Below are 25719 nucleotides of genomic sequence, written 5' to 3' on the forward strand. Positions count from 1 at the left end.
CTGGCTCCCTCTCTCCCTTCCCTGGGTCTCCCCTCCTTCCTTCAGGTTGCCTTCCCTGCCCCCCCCCCCGCCCACCCAAGCTCTGCGAAGGCCCAGAGCCCCCTCCACCTTCCCCGCCGGCCACCGGCCACCCGCCGCCACCCTTCCCCCCAGGTCAGTCTCCGGCCCACGTCCGTCCCCCAGGCCCGGGGCCTTAGCCCTGCCGCAGCCCCACTGTTCTGTGGGCTGGGCCCCCCCAGCCAAGCCCAGGTCAGAGACGTGGAAAGGGCTCCAAGCCAGCAGGTCAGGGAGCTCCTCCCCTGGCCTCGCCCCGGGCTCTGAAGTCCAACCAAGGGTCAAGCCCGGAGGTGAGAGAGGTGGAGGCTAAAGGGCAAAGCCCATTGGACCTCCGCTGCAGGTGAGGCAGGAAGCCGGTTTGCTCCTGCACCCGGACACTGTATACAGCACTACTTTCTAGCATATCATTAGCTCCACTCAGCCGCAAGCTTGGGGTCCAGAAGCTAAGAGTCTTTCAAGGTGTGATTCCCCGTCAAGCCTTAGCTGCAGGAGAAGAGGAGAGGGCCCTACTCCCCCGCCCCTGGAGGAACCCCGGAGTCTCAGCCCTAGAGACTGTCCGCTTTACCCTTAGGGGCTGGCTCCCGGCGACACCCGGACCCCTTGCAGGGGTCACTAACCCTCCATGTACCCCCAGACTCAGCGCCCCAGCAGGCTGGATCTCCCCGAGGGGAAGGGCAAGCGGCTGGACCTATTCTTAGCCCGGTACGTGATCCCTGGAAAACCAGCGTGCTCATTACAAGGCGACGATGGACAGGGAGGAATTTGCAGCCAAGGAAGGAGTGTGCGTGGTTATGGGGGGTGGAGAGGTGAGGAGGGCAACAGGCCCAGAGACTCACGGGGAGGACTTCTGTCCTTCATGAGAAGCAAGCAGGGGGGACGTGCTGACCCCCACCCCAGCCTCGCACCACGGCAAACCTATTTTGTTAAGGACAAACCCGCGCTGCACACGCGCACCCCTGACTCCCTCCCGAGCAGGGTCGTCATCTCCATAGGGCGAGGCGTCGGCCTGGCTCTGGGTGCAATCCCTGCAAGCTCTCGCCCTGCTCCCAGCCCCTTGCAGTGCCCTGACTTCCTGTCTGGGATTGGTAATCCTTCCCAGGAGAGGGCTAGAAACAGCAGGCAAACTTATGGGGGTGGGAGGGAATGCCTGGCTCATCTTCAGCCCCTCACAGCCCCAGTCGGATGTGTATTGGGAATCCTGGTGTTCCAGGTCCCTCCCTGATGGGCTCCAGATGTGCTTGCATCTGGGAAGGCCATCCCAGGAAACCGATGCTCCCGCCCACAGCTCCCACCCCGGATGGATCTCTCCTCCGGCCCCCAGGTTTTCCCCAAGCACAGAAGCTTCAGACACTCCTTTCCTCTCCAGAGGTAGGTATAGGGCAGCGAGGGGGAGAAAAAGGATGGAAAGTAATGGGGGTGGGGAGGGATGAGCAAATAAAATGAGGTCAACGTTTAGAACACCCCAGAGAATCGTATTTCCCTTTTAACTTCCTATCTGGGGTTGTTACATTTTGCTGTAGAATTCTGTTCAAGAAAAACTGAAGAGGGTTTGGAAGAGAAGACTCTAGCTGGGATGGAGGAAATTGCGTCCCATTGATGGGCTTATTTCGCGTCCCCGGGCCTCCCTGTAGCCCTGCTCCTCTCCCATCGGGGCCGTCCTCTGATCCCTGCCCCTCTGTCTCTTCCCAGCCTAGCCCAGCTGGGGGGATTTCCCAGGTTGGTCCTCCAGAGGGACCTGGTCCCAGGTCTCAGTCCCTAGGTTCGAAGCCCTGGAGCACCAAGGGAGCTCAAGCACCTTATGTCCCGGGACTGGTCTTGTCACCCTCGCAAAAATCTTTCATCCAGCCCTCCCGTGCTCTGAGCAAAGTGGGGGTGGAGAGGGGAGGGGAGTCTGGGTTTATTTTAGGTCTAGGACATGGGGAGAGGGGGTTCTTCCCACCAGACAGGGAGTGGGGGTGGCAGGGTGGTGACTCACAGATGACGGAGCCATCGGTTCCCCCCAGGCTGAGGCCTGAGTCAGGGCAGTGACATGGCCCAAGGGCTCGCACGGCGGCTCTCGTGCCTCGCTCGGTGCTAGCAGGCCCTGCACTCAGGCTCCTGGGCTGACTGGGCTCCGACTCTACCTCCAGGGATTCCCTCCTTCCGTCCCTCTCCGAGAACGGCTCCCACTCATCACCCCACCACGGGGCAGAGGGACCGGGACCCCCAGGCCGAAGCCAGGAGCCACAGGCCACTGAACTCCCCTGGTCCTTGGTGCAGCAAACTCTTCCCAGTCTTGATTCCGGTGGCACTGAGAACGCGATGTTGGCACAGTTGCCCGGAGTAAGCGAGAGCCCCCAGCCCAGGGTCGGGGCAGCCCCAGCTCCCTCCAGGCTACGAGGCCGAGGCCGAGGCCGGAGGGGATTGGCGTCTGTCTGGGCACACCTACAACCCACTTGTGTGTGCAGCCACAGGCCAGCGAGGAGACCTCACTGAGCCCAGACCACCCGACCAGGCTGCTTACAGACCCAGCAAGGCTGGACTCTATTCATTGGAACCAGGACATCAGCCTCAGTGTTCTTAGAATTTCCAGGCATTTGAGAATCCAGAAACACCTGAGTCTGGCCCCAGAGAAATCACATGCAGGCGCGCAAAACCCCCAGGGACCTTCAGAGGGCTGATGGATTGTGCCCGTGTCTTCCCCACCCCCCCCCCGGGGGCCAGTGGACCTAGGCTAAGGATCCCTGCCCCAGAATCTTCCCTCCATAGAAACCCGGCCCCGCTTAGAAGGCTAAACTGACAGAAAAGCCACAATTTTGGAATCCGTTGGGATTGAATTTGGATTTACCTCTGCCCCTTTCTTTCTGTAAGTCATAGTCACTTCACTCCTTTGGGCCTCAGTTTCTTTGTTTTTTTGTTTTTTGTTTTTTCTTTTAAGATTTATTTCTTAGGGCAGCCCGGGGGGCCCAGCGGTTTAGCGCCGCCTGCAGCCCAGGGCGTGATCCTGGAGACCCCGGATCGAGTCCCGCGTCGGGCTCCCTGCGTGGAGCCTGCTTCTCCCTCTGCCTGTGTCTCTGCCTCTCTGTGTGTGTGTGTGTGTGTGTGTGTCGTGAATAAATAAATTTAAAAAAAATTTTGTTTATTAATTTGAGAAAAAGCAGAGTGAGCAAGTCGGGGAGAGGGGCATCGGGGGCAGGACCCCGGGATCACGGGATCACGACGCCAGCCAAAAGCAGACACGTCACCGACTCGGCCCCCCAGCCTCCCCCTCCCTCCCCGGGCCTCAACTTCTTGATAGTAAAATGAAGATCGTGATACCTGCAATGCTGGACAGTTGGGAAGGTTAAGTGGGATAAAGGCAAGTTCAAGGTCAAGCACGGGGCCAGACACGTAGCACACGTGAGGGACCATTAATACCATGTCCCTGTCCCTATTTAGACCACGCATGGCTCCTGGCTTCAGAACCGGCACCTCTGCCCGTGGACTCGTCCTGCTCTGAGGCTGCAGGCGGCCGGTGACAGAGGGGCCTGGCGAGCGGCCTGCCCTTGCCCGTCACTCCTCGCCCCTCCGTCCAGCAGGCTGTGATTACCAATAGTCCATCGTCACAGCAAATCATCCCTGCTGAGCCATGAAGGGACACAGAGGTCGGATCTGAGAGACACGCGGGCTGGGCAGAGACAAGCTGAGAGACACAGAGAAGCGCTGAGAGGAGACAGCACGCGGAGGTCACTTGGCTAAGAAGAAAGGGCATTGGGTTTAGAGTCAAAACACTTAAGTTCTAGGTCCACCTCTCACTGGCTAGCCGTGTGACCTTGGATAAGTCACTTCGTCTGTCTACACCGTTTCCTCTTCTGAAAGAGAGGGTTGGGCTGATAAGCTGTAGGTTAAGCCCCTCCGGCGGCTCCTCTGAGGCCAACTTCCAGACCTGGGGGGCTGCGGGCAGCAGCTGCAACCAGGAGGGAAGAGCGCGCCGGGCCTACCCCGGAAGCAGGGGAAAGCAGGAAACTGGGCAAAGGCAGACAGGGCGAGGGGAAAGGCAGGAGGTGTTGGGGCCACCGGGCCAGGACTTATAAGGGCAGAGAGAGCCAGGAGAGGAGGGATATTGGGGAGAGTAGAAAAGCCAGCCAGAGAATGACTAAGGGGCTCCCGGTATAAACAGGAGCGGGGACGGACAGGGAGGGGGCCTGTTTGAGTTGGCCAAGGCTGGGGGTGTGGAGTGAGGAGGAGGACTGGGCCAGGACACTGTGTCCCCTGTGCCCCACCAAGGCTCCTGGGAGGAGCTGAGTCACACACCTCCTCCCCCGGCCCCTCCCCGCCCCGCCCCCACCCCAAGCTCCCAAATCCTGGGAAAAATCTAAAGATTCTGTGCAGAATCTCACTGAAAAGTGAGAGCGCTGGGCTCGTACACTTGTGCCTTGCGGGGCTGCACAGCAGTCGGGCCGCAGCCCCTCTCCCCGGGCGCGAGCAGTCCTCGTCCAGTCACCTTCGGGGCCGGGGTGCTTAAGGCTCTGACCCAAAGATTCCTTGGGTTCCTCCCCTAAGAAAGGGCCAGGACCTGCAGATGCGAGAGGGACGGGCGGGGGCCAGCATCACCCCCGCAATCTGACCCGCCGGCCTCTCCCCTGGGCTGCAGCTGGCTCCGGAGAGGGGCTTTTAAAAAACAGCTGGGTGGTTTGGGACAGGAAGTAGGGCAGCAGAATGAGGAGGACGCTCCCCTGGAAGGAAAAAGCATGGATTCTGGGCACTTTCCTTCTGAGTCCCCCAGGCCAGAGTGGGGCAGGGGCCTGCGGAAGAGACGGGGCAGGGTTTGATTTGGGGGATTGGGGAGAAGTCCTGGGGCGGGAAATGTAGGAAGGGGGCCGGGAGGGAAAAGTCAGGAGAGAACCTAGGCCCCTTGGTCCCCCTCCCCCAGACTAAGATAAAGACTAGAATCCTGAAAGGTGATCTCATCACGCAGAGCCGGGCTGGGGGAAGGGGTGGGCAGGGGGTCACTGGCTTCCCTTGCTAAGAGTCCTTTCCTGGACGCCCACAGGGGACGGGGGATAGTGGGTCTGGGCTCCAGCTCCCAGAACCTACAGGTGGGGCCCGTTTGTGAGACACCACGATGGCCACCCTGCTACCCCACTCTACGGCTCTTTTTTTTTTTAATTAATTTATTTATTTATGATAGAGAGAGAGAGAGAGAGAGGGGCAGAGACCCAGGGGGAGGGAGAAGCAGGCTCCATGCAGGGAGCCCGGTGGGGGGCTGGATCCCGGGACCCCCGGGTCGCCCTGGGCCAAGGCAGGCCGCTCAACCGCTGCGCCCCGGGGACCCCCCAGTCTACAGCTGTTGAGGTTTATAGGAATCAGGCCAGTTTGATGCGGAAGGTGCTGGGGGGCCAGAGGCCCCGCGTCCCAGGCGTCCCAGGCGCCCAGGCCGTTGGTGGCCCGCGGGGTTGCAGGGCGGGCGGGTGCCCTCGGCCGGGCAGGGGGCGTCCCGGGGCAGTCGGGGTGGGCGCGCCCGCGTCCTGCAGCTCGGGGGCTCCGCGTGGCCAAGGCGGGGGAGCTCCTGCTGCCCGGGGCGGGCGGGACCCCGCAGCCCCCCCGCGGGCGACGCCTTCCTCTTTAGGAAATCCTGCGCTCCCTCTTCCCCGCTTCCCGACTCCTTCTCGGAGCGTCTACGTCGCGCCTGGGGGGGGCGGGGCGGGGGGGGGAGGGGGGAGGGGCGCCCCGACGGCCGGGCTCCCGCGGGGGGCGAGGGCCGAGGGCCGAGGGGCGTGGGGCCGGGTGGGGCCGCCCCGCGCCGGGACCCCGCCGCCCCCGCCCCCGCCCCCGCCCCCGCCCGCCTCGGGGGAGGGCCCAGGGGCGGCGCAGGCTCCTCCCCGCGTTGAGTCGGCGGCGGCCGAGGCTCGGGCGGCCGCTCGGTCCGGGCCGGGAGCGCGCAGGGCGATGCGGGGCGCGGGGCTCCCCGAGGGCGCGGCCGGGGCGCGAGGTCCCCGCGGGCGCCCGGCCCCGCCGCTGCCGCTGCTGCTGCTGCTGCTGCTCCTGCTGCTGCCGCCGCCGCCCCGGGCCGCGGGCTTCAACCTGGACGCCCAGGCCCCCGCCGTGCTCTCGGGGCCGCCGCGCTCCTTCTTCGGCTTCGCCGTGGACTTCTACCGGCCGGGGGCGCGCGGGTGAGCTGGGGCCGGGGCCGCGGGGGGCAGCGGAGGCAGCGGAGGGCAGCGGTGCAGCGGTGCAGCGGGCGGGGCCGGGGCTCGGGGCTCCGGGGGCCGGCCTCCCCTCGGCTCCCCTCCCCTCCTCTCTACTTCGCTCATCTCTCCTCTCCGCTCCCCTCCTCTCCTCTCTACTTTACTCCCCTCTGCTCCCTCCCCTCCTCTCCTCTCCCCTCCGCTCCCCCGGGTTCCCCTCGTCTCCTCTCTCCTCTCTGCTCCCCTCCCATCCTCTCCCCTCCTCTCTGCTCCCCTGTACTCCTCTCCTCTCCCCTCGTCTCCTCTCCTCCCTACTTTGCTCCCCTGTACTCCCCTGGGCTCCCCTCCTCTCCTCTCTCCCCTCTGCTCCCCTCCCCTCCCCTCCCCTCCCCTTCTCTCCTCTCCTCTCTGCTCCCCTCGGCTCCCCTGGGCTCCCCTCCTCTCCTCTCTCCCCTCCTCTCCCCTCCCCTCCTCTCCCCTCCTCTCCTCTCCTCTCTGCTCCCCTGGGCTCCCCTGGGCTCCCCTCCTCTCCTCTCTGCTCCCCTCCCCCCTCCCCCCTCCCTCCGCTCCGGCGCCCCGGGACCCGCAGGGGGAAGGCTCCATCCCGACGGGGGCCGGCAGCTCGGGACCCTGAGCCCTGAGCCCTGAGCCCTGAGCCCTGAGCCGGGTCCGGGGGCGCGGGCGGCTGGGCCAAGGGCGGGCCTGGGACGTGCCGGGAGGGGCGAGCGCGTGGAGGGGCGGCCCCCCTTCGTCCTGCTCCGGGAGGAAGAGAAATGCCGATTTCCTGTCGGCTGTCGACTCCGGGCCGGGGTCGGAAGCGGGGGCGCGGGGGCTCGGGACCTGGGGGACCTGGGGGACCTGGGGGCCGGGGCGCCGCACGGGGTCGGTGCCGGTCCGGGTGCCTGGGAAGCGGGAGCCCGCAGACCCGGCCGGCCCTGGAACAAGGGGGTTTGTTAAACGTGGGGCCCGGGGAGCAGGAGGGACGGTGGGCGGCTCCGCTGCCAGGTCCCGGAGCCTCCAGTGGCTGGAAACCGCCCCCCTTGGTCCCCAGCGCCACCCCGACCCCTGGGCCCCGGCCCTCCACGGGACCCCGGTCACACCGAGCCGTTTTGTACCTGGTGCAGGAACCGCTCTCTACTCACTTTCTTTAAATTTCTGGAGAAGTTTTAGTTACTCTAACTGACTTAGTGGGGGTGCGTGTGTGCAAATTTCTCCTTTGTCTGGAGATGGCAAAAAAGAAAGATGGTTAGGCCCCAGCTGTTGGTTCTGCGCTATTCAAGGTCCCCACCCAACCCCCACCCCACCCCCCTGGCCTCCTGCCCAAACCCCATTGCATCACCCTGGCCTGGAGCCTCTGCCAGGCCTGGCCTCCCCCAGGCCCCTCACACTGCTTACCACAACCCTAATGGAGCAGGGAAGAGGGAAGCAGGGAGGGGATGCGGTCCTCCCCCACGTGGGGGCAAGTCCAGTGGTCTGGCCCTTAACCCTCCTCGTGGTCCACCCCCACGCCCACCCCCACCTCGCCAAAGTGTCATCTCCCCTTTACAAGACTCCTGTACAACATCTGGACTTTCACACACTCCCGTTCCCTAGGTGTCTGTCTGGCCGCTGGCCCGGTCCTACAGTCCCCGCAGCAGCCTTCTCACCCCGACCCCTCCCCTTCTGCTCATCTCCCCTCCCGAGAGAACCCAGGTGTCCGGCCTGCAGCCCTCCCCTCTCATTTTCTCCCAAAGTACACCCTTAGAGTAGGACCGGGAACCATCCACTTCCCCCTGGACCGGGACCGCAGCTGGGCCTTCAGCCCCTCCCTACCCACCGGGGACAAATACAGCTCCCGACCGGGACCTGGGCCTTTGCCGGAGAGGGCGGGCCTCAGGGCTCCCGTTGGCCCTGCCACACCTCTCACGGGGACACTGAAGGGGCATCGAAGGGCCCGAGAGGGGTTACCTGGTAGGAAAGGGTCACGCTGCGAGTCCCACCGTGCTGGGAGTGCATCCTGGCCCCACCGCTCCCTCGTTGTGTGACCTGGGGCGACTTACCTTCCCTCTGCTTTCACGGTGTTTTCAAGAAAATCAGACACCTCGCCTACGAGGTTACCTGAGGACTTAGGGAGACAGTGCACCCCCAGAAGGCACCTGGTCCGCAGGCAGAGGGTGATCAGTACGGGGGAGGCATGATTTTTACCAGCTAGCTGTTTTCAACTTCTGGGTGTCTCCTCCCGGGGTATCACCTGGTTCTTTGCCTAACTTTCCCCCCACTTCTTTCTTGCTTCTAGTATTTGCTTATAGCGCCGATAGTAATAATGGTCCCTCACATTCCTTAGCACCGTCACATCAACTTTTCCATTGGATTGTTAACAAAAATCCTTGCATTTGACATAGGAAACAGTACTGTCCCGTTATATGTCTATATATATACTGAAACTTCAGGAATCGTAGAAATTGGCTTAGGGACTGTTCAGGGGCACCCATCATTTGATGGGGGAGAATCCAGAGCTTGGAGAGAGGTGCTGTGGCCCAGGTCACCAGCTGGAAGGGCGCCCCGTCTTAGCCCAGCTCCTCATTCTCCTCGGGCACGGGCACGGGCACTGCCACAGGTGGGTGCAACTCTTCCTCGCCAGCCCGCCGGGCACATCTCTTGAGAATACACCGGGGGGGTCTAGATGTCCTCGTCAGGCCTGGCCAGGGCTGCCGGAAGGCCTGCAGGAGCTGGGTCCCGGGCCACTCGCTTCCCCCCACCCCCGACCTTGCCAGGCCAACAGAGTCAAACAGTAACCGTGTATTGAACAGGAACTTGGTTAATCAGAAGCCTGGCTGGGGAGATAGTAGAGGGGAGGCAAGGGGGTAAGTTGGCAACAGCGTAGACCAAAACGTTGGCCGAGGAAGGAAGATTCTTAGCTTCCGGTTCTTATTTCGGGAAGGATTCTGAGTGACCTTGGACATGTTGCTTGACGTCTCTGGGACTTGGTTTTCCCATCTGTAAAATGAGAACATGGAACTAGGTCTGTAGATTTTTTTTTTTTTTAGTTAAATTTTTTTCTTTATTTCCTTTATTTTTGTTTAAAACAAATGATACCCTACCAGGGCATTCTCTATACAACGGGGAAAAGAGCTTGCTCTGAAAGAAGATGAGGAGGTGGGTCAGGACCAAGCCAGCCTCCCCGGACTCCATGTGGCCGGCCTGGGGCATCTACATGACAGGCTGCAAACCAGCGGCTGCTCCCTGTGGTGCCTCAGAGCAGTGGCGGGCTGTGGCTCCACGAGCCAACCCTAGAGCTTCGGGGATCCGAGGCCTCAAAAGAAATTGAGGCGATTATTTCTTTCCGTGAACTCTACACGTTAGAAGAGTGTATCTGCCAAACTGCACTTAGTAAGGAATAGTTAATTCCCTTTTCCTGGTTTTTACCAACTGGAAGGTAGAACAAGAAGACGGCCATCGCTGCCAATCAGAGCTTCTGACCAGTATGTGATAACCGGCTTCCCCCACATGTTGATTGAATTTTGGCCAAAAGCAAATGCACTTGAGGTTCTGATTTAGCCCAGCCACCTTATCGGGTAAAGGCATGATTTCCATTAGGCTTTCCGAAATATTGCAAATAGCCTGGGACCGTCCCCTGGTCCATTGGTACCTTGGTGGCCCCAAGAGGGCCCAACTGCTGCAGGATTTAGGAAGCAAGGACTGGGAGTGGGGGGACAAGGATAAGCCTCGCGGCCTGGCTACTCTGACCCCAGGCACTTGGCCTGGCCACGGGGCAGGGCGCTATTTATTGGGATGGAGGGGCCACTGCACCCACAGGCATACGTCAGGGTGCGGGGCGGGGGTCTGGGTCTGTGTCCCTTGCCCGCAGGCCAGGCCTCCTGAACTGCCACGCGGCCACAGTGTCGGCCCCAAGCCTGGGGGCTTCAGAGGCTTTGTAAAGCCTCTCTGACCTTCTGCCCCTGGCGGACCCCAGGCTGCTTCCTCAAGCCATCTGGGGGCGCTCAGGCTGGCGTCCTCATCAAGAGCAGGGGGTTTGGGAAAACTGGGAGTGGGAGCGGGGTCCCTTGCTGCCGCCCTGTGCCCTCCCGCACCTGGACTCTCGGAGCTCCGGGAGGCCTCCTCACCTGGAGAGCGCGGAGGGGAGCCGCCCCAGGGCGCCCAGAGCTGGCGCCAACCCCGACGCCCTTCCCTGGGGCTGCGCCTCCTGACGGCCGGCTCCTGGCCGCTCACGGCCTTGGCCCTGGCACGCGAGCCTCTGCCCCACCGCCCCACTGCCCGGGCCTTCCAAGCACCCCCCTGGTGTGATGGCTGAGTGAGAGGGGTGGGGCCGGCGGGTGGGAGACAAACGGAGAAGTGAGAGGTTGGAAACAGACAGGAAGCCACAGGCAGTAAACATTTCCTGTCCCCAGGGTAACCAGGGGCGCACCCCACCCCCTTCCCTCCAGGAACTCTCCCTCTCTGGCCCCTCCTGTCCTCCGGACCCTGCCTTCGCCCCCTCCCTCCTCAGCCTCCGGCCCCCCTGCCCACCCCTCGCCCCCCACTTCCACCCCGCCGCCCCCGTATCCCCATCCCCTATTCCTCTAAGCCCCCCCCTCTGCCGCACCTGGCCCCCTGGCTCCGGGGCCCTCCACCATTAGGCACTCGCGCTCTCTCCGGGAAGGAGGGCTCGGGAACATTCCCGAATACCAGGGAAGCCATGGTACGAGGCCTGTGGAAAGCTGAGAGAGGCCAGAAGCCAGTAGAGATGGAAAAGCCCAAGATCTGACATCAAGACAGAGAGGACTGGGAAAGCCAAGACAAAGAAAGCGAGTAGTCCTGGGCCAGAGGGACAGTGAGAAGCTGTGCCAGAGGCAGGCCGGGAGGAGCGCGGAGGCCCCGCGGTCAGGGGCCCCGGCCCAGGCTGCCAGGTGCGGTGCTGGGGGACACCGTGCCGGAGCAGACCACAGGGCTGAGGGCTGCCCAGGGGCGACAGGGGCGTCGACAGCGGCGGGGGCAGCGCCGAAGGCAGGGAAGCTTGCCCAGGACCTTACCCGTGCCCAGCCAGGCCGTAGGCGCCCCAGCAAAGGCAGCTTCCTCCTCAAGGTCTCGAGGCCCCCGTTTCAGAACCGAGACCCCCGTAGAGCAAGATCTGGCTTCAGACTCCTGGGGATGGTGTGTAGGACGGGGGTTCAGGGGCCGAGCAGGAACCTGGCCGACACGGGGACGTCCACCCCGAGAGCCCAGGGCAGGCAGGCCCGGGCCCAGGGGAGTGTGTCCTCGCCGCCCTCATGCTCCTCTCGCCACTTCTGCACACTGATTTCCAGGACTCACATTTTCCTGCTACACGCCCCAAGCCGGGCAGTCGGACGCCTGGGTCCTGGCCCGGAGAAGGGCTTTGGCTTGGGACGGGAGGGCAGAGGCTACGTGAGCGGACCCCGCAGCTCAGGGGCTGCGTGTCCCGTCCTGCAGACCACGGGGAGATGGGGAGGCCGGGGCCCAGGCTCTCTGGCTCCTGTTCCCTTCCCAGAGCGGACTCTGGTTCCCCTTCTCTCGCGACCAGGGAAGGGGTGGGTGCTTGTGTTAGTGACAGCGGCACATGGGGACCGCCTGACTCCAGCCTGGGCCTCTGGCATCTGTGGCATCTCCTGAGATATAAATACAACCAGGGGGCATCCACCCCACCCCCGGCCAGCCCCGGGCCCAGCAGCGGGGGAGCCGGAGGGGAGCTGGGAGTCACTGCGTCCTTTCGTCCTTTCCCTCCGCAGGGTCAGCGTGCTGGTGGGCGCGCCCAAGGCTAACACCAGCCAGCCCGGAGTGCTGCAGGGGGGTGCCGTCTACCTCTGCCCCTGGGGCGCCGGCCGGGGCCACTGCACGCCCATTGAATTTGACAGTAAAGGTAACCCCCGTGGGCAGGAGGGGACGCCCGGAGGGGACGCCCGGGTGGCCGGCGAGGCTGGAGCCCGCCCTGCGGGGCCGCGTGTCCCACTCGGGCTGCAGCTCCGCCTGGTGCAGGCTCCTCAGCGCGGCCCGGCCCAGCCCAGGAGGGCGGCGTGATTCAGAAACATGTGGCTCTCATTTCCCCTGAATCACCCACAGCTCTGGGAGGCCGGGCAGCAACACAGACAAAGGCAGGGAGAGTCACACAGGCTTTGCAGTTGGTCCCGCCGAGCGCTAAGCGACGGTGCCGGGAGCTCGGTCCCCGCACACGCGGGCCTGCATGGGACGGAGGCCCAGGGAGGCCCAGGGAGGCGGACAGAAGGACAGGAGCGCCGGCCAGCACTTCCGGGCGCTGGCTCACTGCTGTGAGGCTTGCACACCTCGACGGCTTGGTCCTGCCCCGGGCGAGGTGTGGGCCCGTTTCATAGGTGAGGAAGCAGAGCTTAAGTGACTCGCCCGGGGTCCTGCAGCCAGTGTACGGGGGGAGCAGGGACGCGAACGGTCCGGTTCCAGAGATGACGACCAAGACCGAGTGAGGAGACAAAAAGAGGAGAGGTGTTTTTCTAAGGTTTTATTTATTTATTTACGAGAGACACAGAGAGAGAGAAAGGCAGAGACACAGGCAGAGGGAGAAGCAGGCTCCATGCCAGGAGCCCGACGTGGGACTCGATCCCGGGACCCCAGGATCACGCCCTGAGCTGAAGGCAGATGCTCAACTACTGAGCCACCTGGGCTGCCCAAAAAGAGGAGAGATTAAAAAAAAAGAGAGAGAGAGAGACAATGGTGTGGGCAGGGAGAGCATGAAACTGACTTTTTTTAGCAAACAGATTAAATCAAAGGAAAGGAAAAAACCACCCCATGGAGGGCAGAGATAGGGCCTGGAGAGACAGCCCCGGATGTGAGAAAGGCCTAGAAAGGGGATGGAGCAAGGTGCCGTAGAGGCACAGGCCCAGGTACAGAGAAGTGCAGCCGGGACCACCCTGACCTGAGATGGCCTTCCCACCCCGTCCTGCCTCCACCTACCTGCAAGCACCCGGCCTGGGCCATGAGGCTGGAGCACCGGGGAAGGCAGCCCCAGAAGCCCAGGTTCCCAGCGCTTGCATGTGTGCGTGCACGTGTGTGTACAGGTGCCTGTGTGCAGGTGCGCGTGTGTGCAGGTGTGTGTGCAGGTGCAGGTGTGTGTGTGCAGGTGCCTGTGTGCAGGTGTGTGTGTGCACACACATGTGTCTAGGGGAGGACTGAGTCAGGCTCCACAAAGCAGACGCTGAAGCCCCTTCCCCAGTCCCCCCAGTGAGTCCCGGGGCTCAGGGCTTGCAAGCGCCTGGGCGCCCCGAGCGCTCTGCCAGCCACGGCCCAGCGCGACCCCTTCTCCCGTTGAAGGCTCCCGGGTCCTGGAGTCGTCGGTGTCCAGCCCGGACGGGGAGGAGCCTGTGGAGTACAAGTCCTTGCAGTGGTTCGGAGCAACGGTTCGAGCCCACGGCTCCTCCATCCTGGTGAGGGCCCGGGGCGTGGGCAGGGGTTGAACGCGGTGGGGCTGTGGAGGCGAGAAGCCCGGGCTGACCTGGAGCGCCCCCCCCCCGGGCCCCGCCAGGCCTGTGCGCCCCTGTATAGCTGGCGCACGGAGAAGGAGCCGCTGAGCGATCCCGTGGGCACCTGCTACCTCTCCACGGACAATTTCACCCGAATTCTGGAGTACGCACCTTGCCGCTCAGGTAGGGCAGAAGGGGGCACCGGCGCCCGCCTCCCCTCCATCACCCCCCCCAGTTGGCCTTCCTGACCGCTGCCTGGTCCGGGGCACCCTGGTCCGGGGCGGCCCCCTCTCGGGTTCCCGTCGCCCCTCGTCCCCCCACGCGAGGCCCATCTGTGCTGGGCTCCTCGCCGCCACCCTCTCCCCCCACAGACTTCAGCTGGGCCGCGGGACAGGGCTACTGCCAAGGGGGCTTCAGCGCAGAGTTCACCAAGGTGAGGGGGCGGTCGGGGGCATGGGGCGGCGGGCGGCGGCGTCACGGGGCGCCAGCACCACACGCGGACCCTGTTCTTCCCCCACAGACCGGACGTGTGGTCCTGGGTGGGCCAGGGAGCTACTTCTGGCAAGGTGAGTCCTCCCAGGCGCTCGCGCGGCCCTGGCACACGGCCTGCCACCTGCCCCCTGCCCGACGTCCCGCCCTTCCCTCGTCTGCCCCGGCCCGATTCTCCTCTGCCTTTCCTGAGACGCGTTCACCCGGTTCACCCGTCCCCGCCGCCCCCCACGGCTTCCCTCCCCGGGCCCCCTCCCCGCCGCGTCCAACTCCTCGTCCCCTTCCCCAGGCCAGATCCTGTCTGCCACGCAGGAGCAGATTGCAGAGTCCTATTACCCCGAGTATCTGATCAACCTGGTTCAGGGGCAGCTGCAGACCCGCCAGGCCAGCTCCATCTATGACGACAGCTACCTGGGTGAGCGAGCCGGGGGGCACCTCGGGGGGAGCCCCTCAGGACCCCCGGCCTCGCCCCTCCCGCTCCGGCGCCCCGGGCCCTGGGCCGCAGTCGTGTGCAGGCTGCCTTGGAGGCCGGGCGGGGGACGGAGCCGGCGGGGGGCGGGGGGGGGCGCGGCACAGGGGCCCCACGGGGACACTCACGTCCACCACCCTGTCCCCCAGGGTACTCTGTGGCGGTGGGCGAGTTCAGCGGTGACGACACGGAGGGTGAGTGTGCGCCGCGGGCGGGGCGAGGGGACGGGATGCGTGGGCTGCGGGAGCCGAGTTGTCGTCACCCCCCGCCCCCAGCCAGCCCACAGCTTTCTCTTCTCTCTGCAGACTTTGTCGCTGGCGTGCCCAAGGGGAACCTCACCTACGGTTACGTAAGCCTCAGCTTGACCCGCCCTGCCCTCCCCTCCCCTCCCCTCCCCTGGCTCAGCTCCAAGAGCCCCGCACGGCAGGGGGAGAGGGTGAGGGCTCCGGGGGGCGCACTGGGGATAGATCAGTGTCCTGACCCCTGGCCTGCTTCGTCCCATGAGCCCTGCAGCCGGCCGAGCCTCTCTGAGCCCACTTCCCCTCCGTGTAATGGGCTAATAATGGTTGTGAGCTCTCGAGGCTCCTGCAAGGATGAGGCGAGGTCACGGCCGAGCGCCCGGTGGACTCCGGGGCACCTGGCGGTTATTAGGCCGCGGCGAGTGTCGGGAGGGCACCGATGGGGGTGGCGTGGGGCTCGCTCCCGCCGCAGCGTTCACGGAGGCAGGTGAGGGGCGGGCAGGGAGTCTCCCAGGGGCCTCTGATGGGGCGCGGCCTGGGGCACAGGGGCCAGGGACCTGCCGCTCAGGGATCCCACCCAGCGACGGGCTCACGGGTCACCCACGGGGTGCAGATCGGGCCTGGCCTCCTCGGAAGCCGTCGCCCCGCGGAGTGGCCAGAGGGTAGGGCGGCGTAAGGGAGGGGTAGCTGCTTTTAGGGCAGGCGCGTCAGAGAAGGTTCTCTGAGGGATCCCTGCAGAGGAGGCGAGGGGGCCTCCGTGACGGGAGCGTGAAAATCGCAGAAGAAAAGGAGAAGAAAGGGGCTGATTGAGGATGAGGAGAATGTGGAAAGGTCGAGGGAGAACAAAGAGGTTGGGCCGGATTCCCCGGGGCCCCAGAGGAGCCGCCAAGACGTTGGGAATCTGGGCCCCGGCGCCGGGGTTTCCAGGCCGGGGTGTCCCTGGCGGACGCGCTCGGGGCCGTGGGCCTGTCTGAAGTGACTATCCCTGCCCGCCGCGCACGAGCCCGTCGTCAGACTCCGGGCACAGCAAGGGACAGACCCAAGTGCTGCCCCCGCTGACCTCACGTCCTGGGGGGTGGACGTGGACATAGAAAATCGTCAGGGGTTGGTTAGTGATTCAGAGAAAACCAGTGGGAGCTCCGTGGCCTAGAAGTGGGGACGTGAAAGCAAAGTCAGGAGGGAGTCGGGAGACCAGTGGCCGAGGCCTAGCAGGTGCCCCCCGGGGGTCCCGTGCCCACGTGCCCATGTGCCCTCCACCCGTGGGACGGCCTGGGGGTCCAGGACCAATGGGTGCGTCTCATCCTCCCCAGGTCACCATCCTCAATGGCTCAGACATCCGGTCCCTCTACAACTTCTCAGGAGAACAGGTGAGGACGCCCCCACACCACCCAGCAGGCCTGCGGCCAGCCCATGGGCCTGGCCCAGCCTCCGGCCTGCCCCCCCCCCCCCCCCGTCCCTGCTGATCCGTCGATCGAGCCCCTAGTCCTGACCCAGTGCTGCTCCTCTGTCTACCCCCACCCCCTCAGATGGCCTCCTACTTCGGCTACGCGGTGGCTGCCACAGACACCAACGGGGACGGGTGAGCAGCGGGAGAGGGGCCCCCGCAACACCCTTCCCAGATCCGCGGCTGAAAAGTGGGAGTGGGGCAGAAACACGCGAGGAGGGTTCTCCTGCAGGCTTTGTGTCTGGATTCTCCTCCGGTGCCTGCCTTCACCTTGCTCAGGAGCAAGGAGGGCGCGGAGAGCCAAAGACCTCAAGGCTTCTCACCCGAGCGGGAGGGAGCGTGGGACGCGGGACGCCCAGGATTTCCCGGCAGGGGGACTGGGGAGGGGAGGTGGCAAGGCAGGGTACCCGGATGCCTGGGTTTTCCTCCTACCCGCAGGCTGGACGACTTGCTGGTGGGGGCACCTCTGCTCATGGAGCGGACGGCTGATGGGCGGCCTCAGGAGGTGGGCAGGGTCTACATCTACCTGCAGCACCCAGCTGGCATGGAGCCCACACCCACCCTGACCCTCACTGGCCAAGATGAATTTGGCCGATTTGGCAGCTCCTTGACGCCCCTGGGGGACCTGGACCAGGACGGCTACAACGGTGAGTGCCACGGGCCCAAGGAGCCGACCAGGGGTCTGGAGCCTGCGGCAGAAGGAACCTGGGGAGACGGTGGCTAAGAGACCCAGACCCCAGTGGCCCCCGCAAGGAGGGGTGTAACCTTCATCCCTGTGTCTCGGTCTTGGGACTTGAAGAGATTGGAAAACTGGGAACGACAGACGGGGAGGAAGAGGATCCTGGGCCCCGGGATCTGGTGGCGGAGACCAGACCCCTGCATTCCCGGCCTCCTGACGGGTGTGTGGTGTGTCTTGTCTTGCAGACATCGCCGTCGGAGCGCCCTTTGGCGGAGAGACCCAGCAGGGAGTGGTGCTCATCTTCCCCGGGGGCCCCGGGGGGCCGGGCTCTCAGCCGTCCCAGGTTCTGCTGCCCCTGTGGGCGGCCGGCCACACGCCACACTTCTTCGGCTCTGCGCTTCGAGGAGGCCGAGACCTGGACGGCAACGGATACCCGGGTGAGTGGTGGCGGAGACCCTGCACCTGAGAACTCTGCAAGTCGCAGGCAGGACCCCCGCCCTCCGGTGCGCCGTCCTGAGCCCCTGGGGACAGCTCGAGAACGGTGCCACCCCCGGCGCTGCCCCGCACGTGGGCCGCCCTCGAGCAAGACTCCAGAAGAGGGTTAGGAAGGAAGGATCGGGATGCGGGGCTTGCCGTAAGGGGTAGTGTCTTGCCTCCTTGCAGATCTGATTGTGGGCTCCTTCGGTGTGGACAAGGCTGTGGTGTACAGGTATGGATTCCGGGGGGCGGCCTGGGGACAGTGGGAACGGGGCATCTCTCAGTAGGGCTGGGGCTGGGAAAGGGCCCAAAGGACACCGGCCCCCTGGGGCTGGGGCGTCGGCTTCCTGCGCCCAGATCCCAGAGACCAGTCCTAGTTCTACTGACGCCGTATCCACTCTTGGCAGGGGTCGCCCCATCGTCTCTACCAGCGCCTCCCTCACCATCTTCCCCGCCATGTTCAACCCCGAGGAGCGCAGCTGCAGCTTGGAGGGGAACCCCGTGGCCTGGTGAGCTGGGGCCCGGGAGATGCAGAGAATGAGTCTGAAATGGCTCCGTGCGTGCCTGGGAGTGGGCGGAGAAGCCAGGGCTGGGAGGGGACGAGTGCGGGCGTCCCCGTCGGGGTGTTTGGGAGGCAGGTGGGGGACGGGCCTGTTCACGGCAGACACCACCTTTCCCCTCGGTCTGCCTCCAGCATCAACCTCAGCTTCTGCCTCAACGCTTCCGGGAAGCACGTTCCTGATTCCATCGGTGAGGGAGTCGCCGGGGTAGGGGACGGGGGGCCGGGCCCTCGGGCAGCCCCCTTCTCCCTGAACACGTGAGCAAGGGCAGGTTCTCCGACCACGTGTTCCGGCCGCAGGCTTCACGGTGGAGCTCCAGCTGGACTGGCAGAAGCAGAAGGGGGGCGTTCGGCGGGCACTGTTCCTGGCCTCCAGACAGGCGACCCTGACCCAGACCCTCCTCATCCAGAACGGGGCTCGGGAGGACTGCAGAGAGATGAAGGTCTACCTCAGGGTACGGAGCGGCCCGGGGAGGCTGTCCGCAGAGCCGGGGCCCCTCTTGGGGGAAAAAAAGGAGATCAGGAGACTCCAGTGAGAGGCTTGGGACTCGGGGGGCTGAAGAGGGGGGCCCTTCTGCCCGAGGACCTGGGAACCAGGCTCAGAAGCCAAGAGAATGGGCAGATCTGGACACCTGGCTTCCTGAGGGCGCCGAGGGGACAAAGAGGTGGGAGAGGCTCAGGGGCAGAGCCAAGTGCCCAGCGTCCCCTGACACCGCGGGCCCTGTCCCCCCACCCCAGAACGAGTCCGAGTTCCGCGACAAGCTGTCCCCGATTCACATCGCCCTCAACTTCTCCCTGGACCCCCAAGCCCCCGTGGACGCCCATGGCCTCCGGCCAGTCTTGCATTATCAGAGCAAGAGCCGCATAGAAGACAAGGTGAGGAGAGAGGGGAGGCCAGACGGGGGAGAGTGAGCCCTGGGCACCGGGGCCGGGCCCTGGAGGGGGAGCCTTCAGCGCAGGCGGAGGTCCGAACCCCACCCCCGCCAAGGCTGTCCTGCTCCCCAGGCTCAGATCTTGCTGGACTGTGGAGAAGACAACATCTGCGTGCCGGACCTGCAGCTGGAAGTGTTCGGGTGAGTGAAGGCCGCCGCGGGCTGGGGGTCCCGGGTGCCACGGGCTCACACGGGACGGCGGGGGGGGGGGGCTTGGAAGCACCTGGCACCTGAAAACACAGAGTAGGGACATGCTAGCAAGCCGTGTGACTCAGGAAGTCACCGGTTCTCGTGTGCATAGCAGGGGTGACGGGGGTGATAGCGGCAGCCTCCCCGCCCTTCGCGGGGACCGAGTGGACCGTCACGTGGAGCATCGGGCTGGTGGGCCGGGCAGCTGGAGCCCAGAGATGGTTTCTGTTGTTACCATGCTGCCGTCGGGCTGGCGCGCTGTCCCGGCTGGGGGATTCGTTTCCCAGAGTGTCCCTCACCCCGTGCTTCCCCTCCAGGGACCAGAACCACGTGTACCTGGGCGACAAGAACTCCCTGAACCTGACTTTCCATGCCCAGAACGTGGGTGAGGGCGGCGCCTATGAGGCCGAGCTGCGGGTCACGGCCCCTCCAGAGGCCGAGTACTCAGGACTCGTCAGAAACCCGGGGGTGAGAGGGGGCTCCGGGGCGTGGCCGGGGACGGGGCCTGCTGCGGGGCACCCAAACCTGACTCTACCCGCCCCACCCCGGCCCCACCTCCAGAACTTCTCCAGCCTGAGCTGTGACTACTTTGCGGTGAACCAGAGCCGCCTGCTGGTGTGTGACCTGGGCAACCCCATGAAGGCCGGAGCGAGTGTAAGTCCGGCCCGGGAGGGAGGATCCGGGAGGGCAGGGGCCCACCTGTCCAGAGCGCAAGGGCGTAGGGGAGGGGGCTGGAATCAGGGTGAGGCCAGCGCCCAGGCCGACGGGGCCCACGGTCCTCTCCTCGCGCCGCAGATCTGGGGTGGCCTCCGGTTCACGGTCCCTCACCTCCGGGACACGAAGAAAACCATCCAGTTCGACTTCCAGATTCTCAGGTAGGGAGCGGGTGGGCTGGGCGCGTGGGGCATTCTCCCGCTGGGCGCCAGCAGCGCCTCAGTCTCCCCTCCGCGCCCTCGCCCCTCAGCAAGAATCTCAACAACTCCCAAAGCGAAGTGGTTTCCTTCCCGCTCTCGGTGGAGGCTTCCGCCCAGGTCTCCCTTAACGGGTAAGCGCCCGGGCGGGCGAGCTGGGGCCTTGCGGGGCGGGAGGCGGCCCTGGGGAAGGTGCGGGAAGGAGCCCCTCCACCGCCCTCTGCACCACCCTCCTCCGCAGGGTCTCCAAGCCCGAGGCAGTGCTCTTCCCAGCGAGCGACTGGCGTCCCCGAGAGCAGCCTCAGGAGGAGGGAGACGTGGGCCCTGCTGTGCAGCACGTCTATGAGGTCAGGGGTGGGGGCGAGCAGCGGGAACAGAGGGCCGAGGCCAGACCGCATGAAGGGAAAGAAGGGCCTTTATGGTGACCGGTGCTCGGACCAGAGGGAGGGCCTGAAAGGAGAGCGGGGGACGGGCAAAGAGCTGGGCAGGGTCCCCCGGAGACAGCCCGGGGAGAGACCAGGCAGTTGAGTGACCTGAAAGGGAGGGTAGATGCCCTTCGGGGCCGTGGCCGCAGAGGACTCCACCATCTCTGCCTCTCCATGTCCCCTTTCACTTCCGAGCTGGGAGACGTGCGGCAGGGGGGAGTGGGCCGCGGCGACCCGGGTCTCAGGAGGGCAATCTCAGGGTGATGGCGTCCCCCTCTCCTCAGCTCATCAACCAGGGCCCCAGCTCCATCAGCCGGGGTGTGCTGGAGCTCAGCTGTCCCCGGACCCTGGAGGGTCAGCAGCTTCTCTACGTGACCAGGGTTGAAGGCCTCAGCAACTGCACCAGCAGTCACCCCCCCAACCCAGAGAGCCTGGAGGTGAGAGGCCCGGAGACTGGCCTGGGCAGGGGTGGGACCGAGGCTGGGGAAGGTCGCTGGGGGCCTGGAAGGGCGACAGCCTCCTCGGGGCTATGGGAGGGAAAGGCCCTTGGGTGCACGGCCCGAAGTACCCTTCCCTTCCCTCCGGGCCAGGCGTACGCTGGGGCCCACCTCTGCAGGCCTGTGTCCCTGGACCCTAAGGCCTGCTCCAACGTTTGTTTACTCACGGGCAACATTTAATTAGACGAGGGTCTACGCGGCACAGTTACGGGCTTCGGAAACGCCTCGCCAGACAAGCTAACCAAGTCCCCGCTCTCGTGGAGCTGACACGTTATGTCGAGGATCATAGACAGTTAAAACCGAAAAGGGAGGGGCCCCTGGGTAGCTCAGGGGCTAAGCGTCTGCCTCCAGCTGGGGTCGTGATCCCGGGGCCCTCGGGTGGGGCCCGAGCCCCAAGTCAGGCTCCGTGCTCAGCGGGCGGTCTCTGCCCCCCCGCCTTGCTCACGCCCACGTGCACGTGCACACTCTCTCTCACATAAACATCTGGAACATTTGAAAGACTAAAATGAAATAAAATTGAAAAGGGGAAAAGGCAGTGAAAGGGATCGAAGCGCAGCGCTGACACGCAGGGCCTGGGGAACCGGAGACGGACTTGGATCACGGGGGAAAGCCCGGCGAGGAGGTAACAGGTGCACCGAAGCCCCGGGACACGGCTGCCGCCGCTTGTGGAGACTCGGAGAAGAGCGTCCCACGCGGAGAGGACAGGGCAAAGGCCCGCAGGCAGGGACGGAGCGTAGTTCTCCACGGACACGTCTTGCAAACTCCGAGGACCAGGTTTAGTCGCGTCCTTGTTGGGCACTAAGCTTGGTGCCTCGCCCTCGGAGCGGGCACAGGTCGAGAGGCAGGAACAGGCTAAGGTGCTGTGGCCCCGGGCGACGGCCGACTCGCTGCTGACTCGGTGCCCGATGCGGGGGGTGGGGGTGCAGGCGGCTCACGGTCTCTTCCTCCTCCAGTTGGATCCGGAGGGTCCCCAGCACCACCGGCTACAAAGACGGGAAGCGCCAGGCCGGGGCCCGGGCTCCTCGGGACCTCAGATCCTGGTAAGTCCTGCTGGGACGCGGGTCCTCAGAGGCACGGGAAGGGCACACCTCGGGTCCGAGCCTCTTCTCCCCCCCCCAGAAATGCCCCGAGGCCGAGTGCTTCAGGCTGCGCTGTGAGCTGGGGCCGCTGCACCGCCAGGAGAGCCGAAGTCTGCAGCTGCATTTCCGAGTCTGGGCCAAGACCTTCCTGCAAGTGAGGGAGCCTTTCCTTGACCTTACCCCGACCCTTGACCTCCGGGCCAGCCCCACGTGCCCCCCTTCCCTGCTGCCCCCGCCACCTGGCCACCTCCTTTGGCGCATGGGACCGGGCCCTGCAGCTCCTGCAGCTCCTGCAGCTCGGCTCCCTCGCCCTCGCCCTCGCCCTCGCCCTCGGTAGACAGGGCTGCGTGTCCTTTGTGCCACCTAGTGACCACGCTGGGAGTGACAGCCTCCCCCTCCAGGCCCACTCAGAGGAGGGAGACCTGGAGGGAGACCAGCATGCAGAGAATGCTGAAAACACAGCAGGAAGATGAATCCGCAGTGGAGAGGCGAGGAGACGGAGGAAAGAGAAAGAGCTGTCACTTACTGAGCAGACGCTGAGGGCCGGGCCGCGGCCTGCATGCTGGGCCCACATTAACGACTCCAAAAAAAAAAAAATTGTTATTGAACATGTAGCCGCCTGATTACACGTTACTTAGTTATGTGTACTTGATTACACATCCGTTATCTCACGTAAGGATCACAGATGTTCAGGAGAGAATGAGTGCAAGATAGGGAAAGGTCACGGCCTGAGCCAGATCACGGGAGCCCTCTGTCCTCTCGATCCCGGGGGGCTGCCCTGAGCACCTCTTCCCCACCCACAGCGGGAGCACCAGCCGTTCAGCCTGCAGTGCGAAGCTGTGTACGAAGCCCTGAGGATGCCCTACCGGATCCTGCCCCAGCAGCTTCCCCGAAGGGAACTTCAGGTGAACCTGGGCCGGAGGTCTGGGCCACGGAAGCTAGGGCTCGGAGTCCTGGGCCTGGCCTTGGGACTGGGGGACGTGTGGGGCTGGCCTTGTAAAAAAAAAAAAACCTTCATTGAGCATTCCTATGTGCCAGGGCCCGTGCTAGGTCCTGGGGATAGAACAATAAGCAAGGTAAACAGAGTGTCTTCACTCCTGGAGCTCACAGTCTAGCAGGCAATGAGAACACAGTGTGACAAGTGCCAGGATATTTATGGGAACACATCAGAGGGACACTTAAACTCAGCCTTGCAGGGCCAGAAAAGGCGGCCTGGAAGAAGCGATGTTTCGGCTCAGACCTGAAGAATAAATAGGAACCACCAGGCTAATCAGTCAGGGAAGCTGCCTTCTCCGGGGAGAGGGAGTCAGCAGGTGTGAAGACCCAAAGGGGAGAGATGATAATGCCCATTTTAGGAATTTAGACTTTGAAGTCCAGAGTTCTGTTAGCTCCACACGGGAGGTGCGATGGCAAGTGGGAGCCAAGGGTAGGGTGAGGCGAACTAGTGGCTTTCCAGTGACCTCTCCTGATTCGCCCCGTAGGTGGCCACGGCTGTGCAGTGGACCAAGGCGGAAGGCAGCCACGGCGTCCCGCTGTGGATCATTATCCTAGCCATCCTCGTTGGCCTCCTGCTCCTAGGTCTGCTCATCTATATCCTCTACAAGGTCAGCCACGTCCCGTCCCACCTGTGACTTGGCCACTCCCTCATCAGGCTCTGCCCTGGACCCAAGGTCGTCCCAAGCGTCTATTTTTTTTAAAGATTTATTTATTTATTTATTTATTTATTTATTTATTTATTTATGAGAGAGAGAGAGAGGCAGAGACACAGGAGGAGGGAGAAGCAGGCTCCATGCAGGGAGCCTGACGTGGGACTCGATCCCGGGTCTCCAGGATCCGGCCCTGGGCTGCAGGCGGCGCTAAACCGCTGCGCCACCGGGGCTGCCCCTGTCCCAAGCGTCCATTGCCAGACCAGTCCTCCAGCCACACGGCCCCTCCTCTGCCCTGGCCGCGGGCACACCATCCTGATCCGGCCTGGGGGATCCTTCCCCCACCTTCTACAGCCTCTGGCTTAGAACGAGTCTCTTGACTCAAGCTGGTAAATTTGCCTGGGCTTGCAAAATCAGTGCCACTCACGCGTGGCGAACAGGTGGCATTTGTGCTCCCCTTGCTCCAAGAGCTAATGGCGGCCATCGCTCACTGGCCATCCCCTGGAAGTGGCCTCAGAAGCCCTCTCGAGAGGCAGCCACAACCAGGCAATCAGACCTAGACCTTGAATTCAAAGCTGTTTGCCGTCCCGGCCTGCCTGGGGACAGGCTTACAGCACTGATGGAAGAGCCCCTTGTGCCAAAGGCGCCCCCAGCTCCGGCCCTCCTGGCGCAGTGGACCTGTCGGTGGTCGCAACAGACAGGATGGAGGCCCCTGCTGCACAACGGGGAGATTGGAAGCACTAGGGTCCTCTTCGTTTCCTCTCGGGATAAGATCTGGGGAGAGATGGGGGCCAGGATATCTAAACTCTCCCTCCTTATCCCCTCATTAGCTCGGATTCTTCAAACGCTCCCTCCCATACGGCACCGCCATGGAAAAAGCTCAACTCAAGCCACCTGCCACCTCTGATGCCTGACCCCTCCCGAACCCAGACTCCCAATCCTCAAGGCCCAGTCCCCCCACCCTCAGTCTACTGACAGGGAGGGGGCTGGGCACTTCCTGAAGGTGCTGAGGGCCAGGGAGAAGCTCCTCTCCCAGCCTCGAGACATACTTGAAGGGCCAGAGCCGGGAGGCGAGGAGCTGGGGATCCCCTCCCCCCATGCACTGTGAAGGACCCTCGTTTACACACGCCCTCCTCATGGATAAGGGAACTCAGATCCAGGGACAGAGGCCCCAGCCTCCCTGTAGCCTTTGCATTTTGGAGAAAGTTTCCTGAAAACAACTTGGAACCAGACCTGGGGAATCCGATCCCAGTTCTCTGGGCCAGATGTGCCACCAGGACTTCCTGTCCAGCTCCAGCCTGCAAAGATCTATCCTCAGTCTTGCCAGAGATCCACGGGAAGCCCCCAGCTAAGAACCTGGAACCTGGGGAGTGAGACCTGGAAACTCTGGACAGCCCCCACCTGGTGGGCCAACAAGGAACACTAACCGTGGATGGTGCCCCAGGCCCAGCTCAGGACAGATCCCAAACAAGGATCACGCTGGCTCAGAACCAGCTCCAAGAGGACTCAGAACTCTAACGGGGCCAGATCGAACCTGGGGCCCGGGGTTGATCTGGGACCCAGACTCAGACGTTGGTAACCTAACCAGGCAGATCCAGGACTACATCTGAGCCTGTTCCAGACCTGGGCCTGGAGGCCCGATCCACCTCTGACTCGGGAGAAGTCAGGAATTGCCCAGGACCCTGAAGGGGCCACGATGGTAACAGATCTGGAACCTCAGCCTGGCCAGATGCAGGCCCTCCCCGTCCCCCAGAAAGAGGGAAGCCCACTGTCCTGGGCCTGCAGGATTTGGGTCCTGCCCACTAGCTGCACTGACGCTGCCCCTTTCTCCCTGCCCAACTTCCCCTCACCTCAGCTCCGGACATCCGGGACTTATTTAAACTCTGTTGCAAGTGCAATAAACCCGGCCCGGTGCCCCCACTGACCAGAGCTGGAATTTGTGTCCTACCCTATTCTTTCCAAACCCATCCTGGAACCAGATGGCTTGATGTGTAGGAAATGTCTGTCTTTCGCAGCTTCCTTCCTTGGGATGGGGAGTATGACCCTCCCTCGGGAAC

The 25719-nt window shown here is 63.9% G+C and overlaps 1 protein-coding gene across 3 annotated transcripts; it reads left to right on the forward strand.

The window, feature by feature from the left end:
• The first annotated feature begins 5949 nt into the window (after positions 1-5949).
• ITGA5 (integrin subunit alpha 5) lies at positions 5950-25598 on the forward strand. 3 transcript variants are annotated; one of them, XM_025458685.3, is made up of 30 exons: positions 5950-6188; positions 11927-12057; positions 13479-13591; positions 13690-13810; positions 13999-14060; positions 14148-14193; positions 14406-14531; positions 14735-14779; positions 14891-14934; positions 16135-16191; positions 16351-16403; positions 16707-16915; positions 17193-17384; positions 17611-17656; positions 17832-17933; positions 18119-18174; positions 18284-18438; positions 18722-18859; positions 18989-19056; positions 19422-19572; positions 19666-19758; positions 19900-19979; positions 20069-20149; positions 20257-20362; positions 20725-20877; positions 21891-21977; positions 22057-22170; positions 22820-22921; positions 23498-23620; positions 24493-25598. In XM_025458685.3, the coding sequence occupies exons 1-30, from the start codon at positions 5965-5967 to the stop codon at positions 24574-24576; spliced, it is 3162 nt and encodes a 1053-aa protein (XP_025314470.1). In that variant the 5' UTR covers positions 5950-5964; the 3' UTR covers positions 24577-25598. The 3 variants fall into 3 exon arrangements, with proteins under 3 accessions (XP_025314470.1, XP_048958859.1, XP_048958858.1); XM_049102901.1 differs by lacking the exon at positions 5950-6188 and adding an exon at positions 8666-8799; XM_049102902.1 differs by lacking the exons at positions 22820-22921; positions 23498-23620; positions 24493-25598 and adding an exon at positions 22384-22771.
• The last annotated feature ends 121 nt before the right edge of the window (positions 25599-25719 follow it).

Source organism: Canis lupus, chromosome 27 (genome assembly GCF_003254725.2).
Source record: "Canis lupus dingo isolate Sandy chromosome 27, ASM325472v2, whole genome shotgun sequence".
Taxonomy (NCBI): domain Eukaryota; kingdom Metazoa; phylum Chordata; class Mammalia; order Carnivora; family Canidae; genus Canis; species Canis lupus.

Excerpts from the sequence above, each read along its gene's own strand:
- ITGA5 (XM_025458685.3), top strand. The coding sequence starts at position 5,965 with ATGCGGGGCGCGGGGCTCCCCGAGGGCGCGGCCGGGGCGCGAGGTCCC. Across the intron at positions 14,061-14,147 it reads TCAGCGCAGAGTTCACCAAG|ACCGGACGTGTGGTCCTGGG; the intron begins GTGAGGGGGCGG and ends CTTCCCCCACAG. Across the intron at positions 17,934-18,118 it reads GAGGGGAACCCCGTGGCCTG|CATCAACCTCAGCTTCTGCC; the intron begins GTGAGCTGGGGC and ends GTCTGCCTCCAG.